Source organism: Gorilla gorilla, chromosome 13, assembly GCF_029281585.2.
Source record: "Gorilla gorilla gorilla isolate KB3781 chromosome 13, NHGRI_mGorGor1-v2.1_pri, whole genome shotgun sequence".
NCBI classification, from domain to species: Eukaryota; Metazoa; Chordata; class Mammalia; order Primates; family Hominidae; genus Gorilla; species Gorilla gorilla.
In genome coordinates, this window is record NC_073237.2 from 63919204 (window position 1) to 63933439 (window position 14236).

Below are 14236 nucleotides of genomic sequence, written 5' to 3' on the forward strand. Positions count from 1 at the left end.
ACTGCAAATATGAAATGCCTAATGTGCCTTTGACTTATTTTAAGCAAAGTAGATAAAGCAGGACATTTATCTTCATTTTTCCTTCTCCAAGTCCATTCATCATTACTTAGAAAATATTGCAGCAGCCTCCAAAAAGTCTCACTACTTAATCACTGAATGCCAGAACACTCTTTTTTTTTGAGATTGAGTCTCGCTCTGTCGCCCAGCCTGGAATGCAGTGGCGCGATCTCTGCTCACTGCAACCTCCACCTCCCGGGTTCAAGTGATTCTCCTGCTTCAGCCTCCTGAGTAGCTGGGATTACAAGCGCCCGCCACCACGCCCAGCTATTTTTTGTATTTTTAGTAGAGACGGGATTTTACTATGTTGGCTAGGCTGGTCACGAACTCCTGACCTCAAGTGATCCACCTACCTACCTCGGCCTCCCAAAGTTCTGGGATTACAGGTGTGAGCCACCGTGCCTGGCCGCCAGAATACTCTTTTTAGAGAAATGCTTGTACAAAGCATTTTCCTCTTCAGTAACCAACAATGACTTTTTAAATGCAAATACATGATAGTTTTGACTATTATTGAAACCATAAAACAGATACAAAAGTAGACAATAGTTTAATAAACTCCTGTCTTCCCATTACTAGCTTCAACAATGATTAGAAAATATCTGGTTTCCCTGATAACTCCCTCTGCCCACTCACACTGGATTATTCTGAAGCAACAGCTAGAGATTCAATCATTTTCATCCATAAATATTTCAGTATATGTCCCTAAAAGAACTCTAAAAAATGCAAACCATTGAGGCTAAAACTATCAAATCTTAAAAAAGATAAGTATGATTATCACATAATCCAGTCAGTATTCAAATTTCTCCAATAGTCTTTTTTTTTGATATGGCATCTCACTCTGTCACCCAGGCTGGAGTGCAGTGGCGTGATCTCTGCTCACCGCAACCTGACTCCCAGGCTTAATCAATCCTCCCACCTCAGCCCCCCAAGTAGCTGGGACCACAGACATACAAAACCACGCCTGGCTTTTTTTTTTTTTTTTGTATTTTTAATAGAGATGGGTTTCACTATGTTGCCCAGGCTAGTCTCGAACTGCTGGGTTCAAGCTATCCACCCACCTTGGCCTCTGAAAGTACTGGAATTACAGGCATGAGCTACTGTGCCCAATCTCCAATAGTCTCTAAAAAATTTCTTTAATAGGGTGTTTGCATCAGAATTCCAGTCATGTATTTCCATTGGTTGCTATTATTTTAAAGTCTTTTAATCCATAGGTTCTCTTTGTTTAAATACAACTTAAAATTTTTAAAAAATTCAAACACAATTTATAGACAATAAAATGCACAGAATGAATTACAGACAGGGTCTCACACTGTCACCCAGGCTAGAGTGCAATGGAATGTGATCATAGCTAACTGTAGCCTTGAACTCTTGGGCTCAAGCAATCCTCCCACCTTGGCCTTTGGAGTAGCTAGGACCACAGGACCCAGGTGCTTGGGACCATGCCCCACGAAAATGCACTGATTTTAAGTGTAAGTCGGATGGAATTTGGTAAATGTATACGCCTGTGTAACCACCTCTAACAGAGATACAGAACATTTCTAACAACCTGGTAAGCCTTTCCTCCCACCCCTTCCAGATAGTGTCACCCAGGAATACCAGGTGCTATAATTTTTCTCACCACAGCTTACTTTTGTAAACTAGGGCTTTTTAAAGCTTCTCCAATCAAGGTCCACCTCCTCCTGCAGGCATCCAAGGGTCAAGGTGGAAGGTTTCATCTTGCCTGTGGGAATTTTACCTCTCAACTACTCCTCCACTCTGTCCATTCTGTTCAGAGTGGTCCTGTGACTTAATTACTCCAACTCTGTGAGTAGGGAGTAATTAGATCGTCCTACAGGTCTGGAAATTCACCATCCTTCACCAGCTGAATTCAACCCATACTCTTTTCAAGGCTTGGCCCAAATTCTATCTTCTCTAGTCTTTTTTCTATGATACCATTCCAACCATTCCACAGAGATCTCTTTTTTCCCCATCATTGTCCTGTAGCACTTACGGTCCAGATTCAAATATGCCCTGTCTCCTCAATGAGATGGTCAGCATCTTGAGTTCCTCCATGCTACATTCTTATTTGGTGTCCTGTCCAGTGCTTAGAACAGTGCGGGACCATTGAGAGCCTTTAATAAGTGTCCATGTAATTCAGCCAAAGGTCATGAGGATTCTACTGAGGCTTAACTGGTAAGGAAAAGAACCTCATTAAATTCCAAACTGGCTCTCCTTTGTCAAGTCAGAGGGAATTGGTCACCTATATTGCCAGAAAATGTTCTTTGGATGGTGTTGAAACTCTGGCTGGTCTTGAGTGGCCTATAAACAATTCTCCGAACTTGATAAGGACCCATTTGTAGTTGTAGGCACCACATGCACCAACATAAGACTGACAAATGACTGCTGTGTTTGAGCAAAACGAAGAAAACGTGCAGCCAGGAAAGCCAAAGAATAAAGAGGCCAACAAACAAAATTCAATCGTTTCAACCCTAGCTACTCTTTAGAATCACCTGAATCGAGGGTGAGACTTTAAAAAATGTAGATCCAATGAACTATCTGGATAGGTCCAGATATGAGAGAGAGCAAGAGAAACAGAGACAGAGAGACAGAGAGAGAGAGAGAGAGAGAGAGAGAGAGAGAGAGAGAGAGAGAGAGAGAGAGAGAGAGAGAGAATGAACATTTATTTGCAGCTGAAGTGAAACTCCATCTCAAAAAAATAAAATAAATAAAATAGAATTCAGGGCCCTTCCATAATTCTAACCTTGTGTGCTTTCATTAGTTTTACAAAGGCAGTTTAGTCTTGGGAAGGGCTATTATCATCCTTGCTTTAAGGTTAAATTATAAACCAAATTCTACCCAGAGTTAGCTTGGCCTGTGCCTAGTAATGAACAAGGACAGCTTGGAGGTCAGAAGTAAGACGGAGTCAGCTATGTCAGGTTTCTTTTACTGTCATGATTTTGGAAAGGGAGTTTCAATGTCCCCACCCCCTTGGGTTTCGGTACACCTCAGTCCTGAGGTGTGAGCTATGGAGATGGGAAAGGCTAATGACAGCTCTAATTTCTTCTTGCTTATGGAACATTGTTGGGGAAGGGGTTGCCCCCAAGGTAAGAGAAGTGAAACCGTCTTGAAGTTGACCGTATGCCTTCACTGGTGTCTGGTTGGGGTCATTCTTATCCATAGTTTTAGTACAGCACATAAGTGAACAGCAGACTGTAAGATTAATAGTAAGCCCTACCACAAGGAGTGAAAGTCCTAGCTTCAGGAGTCCCTGTAGAACCAACCTGAAGCCTTGAGGGACCCAGGTAAATGACCCTGAGAACCAATCAATTATTGAGTTATCAGCAGATAACCTTATCCAAAAAAATGGACAAGGCTGGAGTCAATAAAAGGGGTACTACAGTTTTTCTGAAACATAATTTTTCTCTCTCTGGTTTTCTATTTGTACCAAAGACCAATCATAGTAGGACCAATTTATTTCCAAAATAAGTTTTAGTCTTATTATGCTTGGGCTAATTATTTGCATAAAATGCAGCAAGAGTAAGTATTTGCCATATAGCCCCCGCCTTTTTCTTTTACGTTGACTTTGCTGAAATTTTTCATAAGGAATCTCAAATTAGACCTTTTACAAACCTCTTGAGCCCAGCCAAGAATTTATTTGTGCCTGCAGATACCTATATAAATTAGGTGACTTCCTCTTTTCCCGAGGTCCCAAAATAACTTGGGGCTCCTGAGCTTGTCAGAAAGTGACATTCTTTACTTACCACAGGTTAGGAACCCTGTAAAGGACAAGGTATGAGGGAGGTCAGTTTTTCCAAGGGGCTTCCATTGGCTCTAAAGGTCAACTTCAGTTCCCCAAAGCAGTCTGTAAACATGCCATTCCAGTCAAAGCCTTGGTAATATAACTAGTGTCTCCAATTGCAGGCATCAGTATTTTCAAACTTCTCCCTAGGTGATTCTATTGTGCAGCCAGGATTGAGATCCACTGAATTAAATTAACCAATATAAAAGCTGACTACTGAAATTAAGAATTTAGACTCCCCTCTAGTTTCAACCCATCAACTTGGATCCATGTGAATTTTTAGGAACTGCTGGTGGTTTAATTAACAGCCCTGGGCCACTAACTGTAGATGTTCATACTAAACAGAAAGTAAATGCTACCTGAACAATAGGGATAAAAACAGGAGTAATTACAGGCTGGGAGTGGCTCACACCTGTAATCCCAGTACTTTGAGGGGCTGAGGCTGGAGGATGGTTTGAGGCTGGAAGATTGAGACTGCATTCCAACCTGGGTGACAGAATGAAACCCCTTCTCTGAGGAAAAACAAAAAACAGGCTGGGTGCATTGGCTTACGCCTGTAATCCCAGCACTTAGTGAGGCTGAGGTAGGTTAATTGCTTGAGCCTAGGAGTTGCAGACCAGCCTGAGCAATATAGTGAGACCCCCCTCTCTAACAAACAAAACAAAACAAAACAAAAAACAGCTGGGCATGGTGGTAAGTGCCTGTAGTCCTAGCTATTGGGAGGTTCACGTGTGAGGATAGCTTGAGCTTGACAGTTAGGGGCTATGGTGAGCTATGATTGCACCACTGCACTCCAGCCTGGAAGACAGAATGAGACCTTGTCTCAACAAAACAAAACGACAGCAACATGTGGAGTAATTACAAAACATCTTCAGAATTCTGGCACTCTGGTCTAGATGCTCAAAATTCTCACCAGGTGGCAACGGTTTTCACAGGCACAACTGGGAAGTTAATGGACAGCAGAGTGGGCAACTGTGAAGTCTTCTGTCATTAACTCAAACTTATAACGGCCATAAACACCAATAAAGCATGAGCCTCATTTTACGACTTGGTCAGATTAGTGATCACTAAAGGACAACAAGTGACAGAAATGTCAGTGTCCTGGAAAATAAGAGGAACACCTTTGATGCATTAATTATCATTCCGAAGTGCACTTAGCTTTTATAATTATCCATATATTAAATTCTAAGGCAAATGAGATGACTATAATGAAAAACAAGCCACTTAAAATGAAAACTTTATGTCCTTGACATAAAGGAATGTTAAAAGCAAACTGTTTTACAAGAAAAATAATTCAATGAAACTAGAGCTGGAAGGTGGGAGGATCACTTGAGCCCTGAGCCCAGAAGTTGGGGGCTGCAGTGGCGTGAGCCCGGATCATGCCACTGCACTCTAGTCTGGGTGACAAAGCAAGACCCCATCTCTTAAAAAAAGAAAAAAAAAATCACCCAAAACTAGAGCTGAACGGGTTTTAAAGAGATCAAAATTCTCCAGTCTTCTGTGTAACATTTATCTGTCCAGAATGGGTATTAGTTATTGGTATATAGCCATGGGTTTCCAAATTTGTTAGAAAATCAATTTAAAAAATATATTAAAATGGATTTAAAAAGTTGCTCTGTTCACCTATTCCAACTGTTCTGGTATGCTGACCTATATTTGTATTGATAGTGCCAAGAACTTTCTGAAAACACAAAAAAGAAGAGTGTACCCAGCTAATTAACCATGTTGCTGTGCCACATTTTCAGCTTGACATTCTGATTTAATTTTTAAAGAACATCTAAACTTACTCGTTGAGAACAGGTAGGACTGAAATTTCCAATTCATTATGGAGTCCTTTCAAATATTTAGGTTAATTTCCCAAAGTATGACTAAAAATTCAAAGGGATCTGAAATAATGTTTGTTTTTAAGAAAAAGGGCTTGAGGCCAGGCGCACTGGCTCATGCCTGTAATCCCAGCACTTTGGGAGGCCGAGGCGGGTGGATCATGAGGTCAGAAGATCGAGACCAGCCTGGCCAACAAGGTTAAACCCCATCTCTACTAAAAATAATAAAAAAAAATTTAGCCGGGCGTGGTGGCGTGTGCCTGTAGTCCCAGCTATTCAGGAGGCTGAGGCAGGACAATCACTTGAACCCAGGAGGTGGAGGTTGCAATGAGCCGAGATTGCACCACTGCACTCCAGCCTGGGTGATAGAGTGTGACTCTGTCTCAAAAAAAAAAAAAAAAAAAAAGGGCTCGAGCATGAATTCACTCTTTAAGCCCAAATGATGGTTTGGGGAACAGGCAGTAGAGATTATTCATGAAGGACCATCTTCTTTTTTGGTACATACTACTTTGTGAGGAAAAGCATGTAGCTTTGTTAAAGGAGAAAGGACAAATATGTTGTTTCTACGCTCTCCTCTCAGAACTCAGCCTGAATGCTAATACATGTGTGGTCACCAACATAAACAGTTAACTCACACTTGTACAGAATAATCCTGCTGAAGGGACTGTAGGAGAAAAACTAATCTCACCCTATTTATTTGACACAGGACGCCATGGAAGTCCACAATCTTCCTTTCTAAAATGATACAGTGGCCTGGCATGGTGGCTCACACCTGTAATCCCAATAATTTGGGAGGCTGAGGCAGGCGAATTGCTTGAGCCCAAAAGTTCAAGACCAGCCTGGGCAACATGGGGAGACCTTGTCTCTAAAAATAATACAAAAATTAGCCAGGTATGGTGGCATGCACCTGTAGTCCCAGCTACTCGGGAAGCTGAAGAGGGAGGATGGTTAGAGCTCGGGAAGTTCAGGCTACAGCAAGCTGTGATCATGCCACTGCACTCTAGCCTGGGTGACAGAGTGAGACCCTGTCTTAAAAGTAAAAAAAAAAAAAAGACACAGCAAGTTACCTACACAGCCAGTATGACAGGTCAGCTCTTCTGACTTCTAGGCCTTCCACTACCTACATCTTATTTTTATATCTGCAGGGTCCCAGAAACACTTGGATTGCATTGTTTTGGTGCTTTTGAGCATTAAAAGAAAGTGATTAAGAAGCCAAGTGCTAAGACAGGTAAATGATATATTATTTGAACGAGGAGAAAACTACCTAGAAACGTATTTTGTAATGACTACTTTTGCTTTGGCTCAGATCTCTTGTCTACAACTTACTTTCATAGTTATGGGAATGACTTCAAGTTCATTAACTTTTGATGAACTAAGATAACTAAGAGTATAAATATGGAAGCTGATTTTAAAAAGCAGGTCTTTTCAGTATGAGAGATGAATGTTCTATAAATCATGGGGCAGGCAGTTAAATTCCACTGTTATAGTTTTGTTTGTATTTGCTCAGAGACAGTTATATATTTTTAGAGTATCTGTAAGTCATTTGTCTGGAATTTTCTCTCTCCTCTTCCCTCTCTAGAAGAAAATAGTAATTAAAAAAAGAAAACACTAATCTATGCCTCAAACGAAAACAATCCAACTGATTTACAGGAAGAATAAACTTTTTTTTACCAACATTTTTGTTATAACAGAAACTCATTTCCTCTTAACTTTTTTATTTTATAAAAGAAAATATTAAATGCGTTAAACTCATACTATCAGGAATTAAAAAATACAGAACACCTCTGGTCACCATCAGGTTCCAATTCCATCAAAACCAAGACATTGTCTCTCAAATCCTAGAAAAATGTTCGTGACCTTTTAGGTGAAAAAACAAAGAGGCAGACTATGTATGATTCAAATTTTATTACAAAAATATATGTTTCTAAAATACAGACGTGCAAGCATGGACATCTGTAAATACTAAACACACGCGGGCTACCACAGGAGTGCGCCAGGGAGGCTTTAACTCTTTTATTATATGCTCTTCTGAACTTTTAATTTCTTTTTCCTTTTTCTTTTCTTTTTTTGAGACAGGGTCTCACTCTGTCACCCAGGCTAGAGTGGGTGACAATCATGGCTCACTGCAGCCTCCACCTCTCGGGCTCCGGTGATCTTCCCACCTCAGCCTCCTGAGTAGCTGGGACTACAGGCGTCTGCCATCACGCCTGGCAAATTTTTGTATTTTTAGTAAAGACGGGGTTTTACCATATTGCCCAGGATGGTCTCGAACTCCTGGGCTCAAGCACTCTGCCAGCCTCAGCTCTCAGAATGCTAGGATTACAGCTGTGAGCCACCGTGCACAATCTCCCCCCACCGCCCCCACCCCCAGACAAGGTCTCATTCTGTCACCCAGGCTGGAGTGTAGTGGTGTGATCACAGCTCACTGCAGCCTCAAATCAACCTCCTGGGCTCAAGAGATCATCCTACCTCAGTTTCCTGAGTAGCTGAGGCTACAGGCACAGGATAACATGACCAGATAATTAAAAAAAAATTTTTTGTAGAGACAAGGTCTCACTATGTTGCCTATGCTTGAACTATTAATTTCTTATGATGCATGCTCCAGTTGTAATTTTAAGAAATTAAATATAGTGTTAAGCATTACGATGCTGCTAAAAATAACACTTCTTTGCATACTGAAAAGTGACACCATCATCAAATCTTCAACTCTAGGAGAAATGAACAGAATTCTATGGATTGGCCACTAATATACTTCGTTTTGAGCTTTGACACGGATTCTGAATGACTCTGGACTGAACATTTATCAATTTTGTGTTTCCCATTGTTATCTATTTACTTCTTTATATTGATACAATGGTTAGTTGGAGAGGTATAATAATTGGGTAGGGGCATCACCCAGAATAATGAAGATAAAAATTTAGGTTGAAAACAAAAGACCACTTGTACAATTTCTGTGTGGCATCATTTGTTCTAGATCTACATTTCTATTTCTGGAAATACTCTAACCATAACAACAACATCAGCCAACTTTCATTGAGCATTTATACTCTGTGCTTTACTCCTATTGACTCACTGAATCTTCATTACAACCCTGTGAAGGAACAAAGACAATCTGTTCTACTGACAGAGAAAAAATGTGAACCCACACTGTCTGGCTTCAGAGCCCAAACTGAACAACTTCCTTAAATTAGAATACTGTGTTAGGTTCATATAAGTGATCATTTATATGCTCTTTTTGGTAGGTGTCAGACCCAAATTCCCTACTGTTTTATTTGGGGAAAACAAACATTAAGATGAATACCCTTCTATACTCCAGTATATCTTTTGGTTCAGAAATACATTCTAGACTGTGGTGAGTGCCATTCTCTATGGTATGGTGTGCACAGGAATGCACAGTGCACCCTGAGCCACCTGGATTCTCAAAGCTTCTAAGTGTTGAGCATCTCCACTTTACTATATCAAGTTGCTTTAATTTTCAGTCCACATGACAAATGCCAGATAACAAAAATGGAATACTCTGCGTTCATTTCCTAACCTAATTAATTCCTCATTAGAACGTTAAACAAAATGGTGAAAACACAAATATGATGTGCATTACAGAAACACTTAAAATTTGTTGTGTGCTCTGAGAGGGGCTGCCATTGTGACTAAGTAAGTGCTGTTAAAAATATTTACTGTTTTGTTCACAAGTGCTGTAGGTCTTCTGTATTTTAGCTGATTAATTAGGTGTTTGTTAGCAGGGTTGGATCTAACCAGTGATGTGTGGCGTGTCAGTGTGACTGGAAATAGACCAAAAAACACTGTCACACAGCCAGACCAAACTTGCTCCCTGGTGTCCGTGCTCAGGGGGGTCAGCAAATTACTTCAGTGTTACAGCTGAATATTTTTGGCAAGAATGTGAAATAGAAACCCCAGTTTGGGGAGGAGGGAGGAAGGCTGGGAACAAAATGCTTTTATAATGGATGATCCACTGTGCCATCTGTGTCTGGAGGTATTTAAGAATTTTATTTTGACTTCATCTGACATCATGATTTTTAAAAGGATGTCAAAGCAGACATGGCATGAGTTCTTGCAGACTCTGTTTGAGTCCACAGATCATTTTAATCCTGTTTATTCTAAAATGACTTCCCTGTATGTTTATTAGACTCTTTGGATTCTAAAAGGCAAAACCCTACACATGAGCTGTCATATTCATTTTTTTCTTCCACAACAAACTAACTGTCCTATAGCACAGATACTGAAAACAATAATTCAGGTTTGAAAGTGGAAACCTAGGAAGATATAAAAATAATATATTTCAGTCTATTTTAATCATTGCCCCATCAGACATTAATAGAAAGACTGGAATTTCTGTGGATGGCTTAAGTCTGTATTACACATTTTCATGTAAAATTAATCTAATGCACACTCTTTCCCAGGTCACGCTGATTCATGAGAATTGGAGAGCCAGAAACGGAAGCCAGGCAGTGTGGTCCTAAGCTGAGGATGATGTTATACACTGTGAGAGGCAGTGCACATGGTCACAAGCAAAATCAGGTTGGTAAGGCTCACAGGAAATTACTGTAAGCCATAAAATCATCCACGGTGGCTTTCTGATTATTAGCTTCAATTTCAAGAAGGAAGAGTGAGCAGGAATCCCAATGAATGCGAGAAAGAATAAGACAGACAAAAATGTAAGCGCCTATCGGGCCAGGTGTGGTGGCTCATGTCTGTAATCCCAGCACTTTGGGAGGCCGAGGTGGGTGGATCACCTGAGGTCAGGAGTTCGAGATCAGCCTGACCAACATGGTGAAACCCTATCTCTACTAAAATACAAAAAAGTGGCTGGGCATAGTGGTGGGCACCTGTAGTCCCAGCTACTCAGGAGGTTGAGACACGAGAATCGCTTGTACCTGGGAGGCAGAGGTTGCAGTGAGCCGAGATGGCACCACCACCCTCCAGCCTGGGTAACAGAGCGACTCTGTCTCAAAAAAAAAAAAAAAAAAAGAGTGGGAAAAGACTCCCTTCTCTCCAAGTTTGACCACCTCATCTCAAACAGCCCTCACCCTGACCACTACCACTCGCTGTTCCCATAACCGGAGTTAATTTCTTCACAGTATTTATCACCTCCTGACATATTATAGGTCTACTGTCTATATCCTGCACCCCACCTAGAATGTAAGCACCGCAGGGACAGGGGCTCTGTTCTGTTTTGTTCACACTATCTTCACAGCCTATAGCTTGAGACAGAGTAGGAATCCAAGTAATAATAATTTTTACTTCATATTTTTTTAGAGATGGAGGTCTTACTATGTTGCCCAGGCTGGCCTCAAATTTCTGGGCTCTAGCAATCCTCCCACCTCAGCCTCTAGAGTAGCTGGGACTACAGATGTGTACCATTGCACCTGACTCAAATTCAATAATTATTTGCTGAATTAAAGAATGAATTAATGGAGTCTCTCCTCTCATAAACATTTTAACTGAAAACATTTTATACCAGTATTTCAATTGCTAATATACTGGTAATAGTGGGTACAAACAGGGTAGGATTTTTTAAAGGCAGTTCTATAAATAATGAGCAAGTAAATAACTGAAAGACAAAGAATAAAGCATCTTACCAAACTAGCAGCCCCAGAAGACAACTTCTAGGCCAGCCAACACCAGTTTACTTTTCTTCCAGCGTTAGTCCTCAGCCAGAGGCCAGTGAGGCTACCAGATAATAAGAATCAGCAGAGGTGCTTATAGATTTTGATTCTTAGTTTTCATTCTACAGATTACCACTCTAAAACTTTCTCCATTTCTCCTCCAAAAATGGTTCCAGCAGTTAAAAAATAATCCTTAGCTTCTGGAAAGACATTTTCCCCCATCCTTCCTCATTCCCAGGTCCTCAGGGTACCACCTACCTGTGATTTTACCCAGACTGGTTTTCTGGAAGTCAGGGTTCCTCAGCTCTTCAGTGCTTGCAGATTTCATGACAGAGTTGATAGATGACAGGGTGCTGATGAGCTGAGAGTTGAGGGAGCCAATCTGTGAGTGAGGCTCCCCGAAAGCTTCTGCCAGTTCACTATAGTTCTCAGCCAGCAGTGTCTGCTGTTCTGCCAGCAGCTTCTGGATGCGCTCAATGTAGTGATCCAGGCCGGTCATCATTCCAGGTGGAGCTTGAGGCTGGGGGTTCTCCAGAGACTCCCCTACAGGGTCATCCCCAACCCCCACGCTCCTTCTGCTGGCTGTCAGCCCCACAGTCAACTGTGGTGGCCCACAAGCTATGGTCCTCATTTTGAGACCAACCAGATAGTTGTCGTTAATATTTATCTGCCCCACACCTGACTCTTTGGTCTTCACAGCTGATGGCCTGTCAAACCCAGAATGGCCAGAAAGCAACGTTCCAACACCAATGGACCGCGTCTTGGTGGAGGAGTTGATGTCCTTGACACGGCCTTCTCCTACAGCTACTGTCCGCGTCTCCACAGTCTGGGTGCTGGTCTGCTTGTCCAAAGTGCTTAGACAAGTGTTGGTGCAGGAGTCTATGAGGGTGGCCGTCTCGGTGTTGGTGAACTGGTGCACCTGTTCCAAATCCGTGCTAGTGTCCTGGTCTGCAGTACGAGGCACTGCCATGACGGCAGCTTCCACCTGGCTAACAGCCTCAGTGTTCACGCCCCGGGAGGCGCACTCCTTTGGAGAGCAGACGGTCACGTCAACAGAACAATCTCCACAACCGATAGACCGCACTTCTTTGAGATTCAAGTTTGTCTTGAGGAGCGTGAGGTCGTTCACAGACTCCTCTGTGTTGCTGCCTGTTTCGCAGACGCTGACTTCCACACTCACACTCTTGTCACACATTTCCACAGACCTCCCAGCACATCGGTCATGCATTTCCACCCTCTCCTTAACAATCCACCAATTCATAGGCAGCTCAGGCCCTACGACTTTATTCTTACATTCGGGCTGGCAGGAGATGCCTACACTGTTTGTTTCCATGGAGGTCCCAACACACGTGTCCACCAGGTCCATGTGACTGCCGACCATTTGGTCTCTGGTCAGCACCACTGCCTCCACCACCTTACTGAAAACAAGCGGCTGGGCCATCGTGGCTTTGTCAACCTTTTTCCTCGATCCAGCAGCCTGCAGCTCTTGTTTTAGTTTAGTCATCTCCCGGTCATGGGTGGTTTCTCTAAGCTGTACTTCTAGGCGATAGATCTTTTCCTTCAAGGCTTCTATGGTCTGCTGTTGCAGCTCAATTTCTTTGTCAGCTTCAGTCATCACTCCAAGCATGGCCTCTGTCACGCTGACCCCACAATTTCTCATCTCAACAAGTGTCCCTACAGCTGCATCCTTACAGGACCTGGAGCCTCTGTGGTACACGACGATGTCGTTCATGTTCTCCTCGGCACCCACAGCCACAGACCGGCACTCTCCATTCTCCCTGAGCTCTGAGGAGGCCTCACAGCTGCTGTCCTGGATCTTCTGCTCCAGGGCTTGCATGTCTGCTGTAAGCTGCCGGAACTCCTTTATCCTCTGCGTGCTCTGTTCTACGGTCTCCATTTCTTCCTCCTCATAGTCAATGTATAATTCCCCGCCACTTCTTCGGGCCCGGGAGAGCTGTTCCAGCTGGGAGGCGTTCCCCGCACTGTAGGACCGCTTCCTCACACCACAGACATTGTTCTGGGATGCAGCCCTTTGGTTTTTCAGCTGTGAGACCAACTGCCTTTTCTCTTCTTGCAAGACAGAGATCTTTACCTGGAGCACAGGGATGGTTCGCACCTGCTCCTCCAGCTCCTTCAGGCGTTTCAGAGCAATGGCCATCTGCTCGCGGATGTGCTGCAGGTGCATGGGGCTCACGTTGGTCACTGGGGTGGAGATCCCTGAGCTCAGGGGGCTGTGGCGGATGGAGCTCCCCATGGAGGAAGTGGTGGGAGCAGCTGGGGCATAGCTACCATAATCCCCATTACCTTGGTATCCATTCTGAAGCTGGTGCATGGCAGGATTGTGGTTTCCAGAACCCACAAAAGAAGGGAGGGAGCTTGTGGAGCCCATGCCTCCAAAACTGGCCAGCCTGGGCCTTCTGAACTCACCCGGTGTCATCTGCATGGTGGCTCTCTCCTGTTCCAGTCTTCTCCGGGTCTCCATCAGTGTCTTGGTGACATGAAGGTTATGCTTTGGGAGTTGTGGTGAGGGAGGTGGCAGCTGTCGATTTTCTGGGATGGTAAGAAAAGGGAGTGAGGTCTCCAGAGGGGGAGGTGGCTTTGAGATTGGAGTTGATGTAACTTGACTTCTGGCTATGAGGAAGTTGGGGCACTGCTTGTTGTCATCACTGTTGGAGGATGAGAGGGATTCAGTGGAAGTCCATATACCTTGCTGACCAGATGTGGTCCTGGGTTCTGGGCATGGCACGGATGGCTTCCGCCTCTTCTGGATGTTCAGTCTTTTGATGGTATTTCCCTTCTGTATGTCATCCACATATTTGAGGAAATCTAAGTCTAGCTGATAACCATAGGGGGTCTCCACAAAGTAAGGGTCTTTCTGTTCCTTGTCCTGGTCTCCATTGAGAATATCACCTGCTTTTCCTAGAAGAGGGAGAAAAGAATATTATAACGACATG

At 43.1% G+C, this 14236-nt stretch overlaps 1 protein-coding gene across 26 annotated transcripts in view; it reads right to left on the reverse strand.

Moving 5' to 3' along the window:
* The window catches only part of KANK1 (KN motif and ankyrin repeat domains 1), a 242537-nt gene that overhangs the window by 21136 nt on the left and 207165 nt on the right, over positions 1–14236 (reverse strand). For all 26 annotated transcript variants that reach the window (XM_055350730.2, XM_031014270.3, XM_055350714.2 and 23 more), the window contains one exon: positions 11541–14201. In XM_055350730.2, coding sequence (XP_055206705.1) covers positions 11541–14201 — 2661 coding nt within the window. The remainder of the gene's footprint in view (positions 1–11540; positions 14202–14236) is intronic.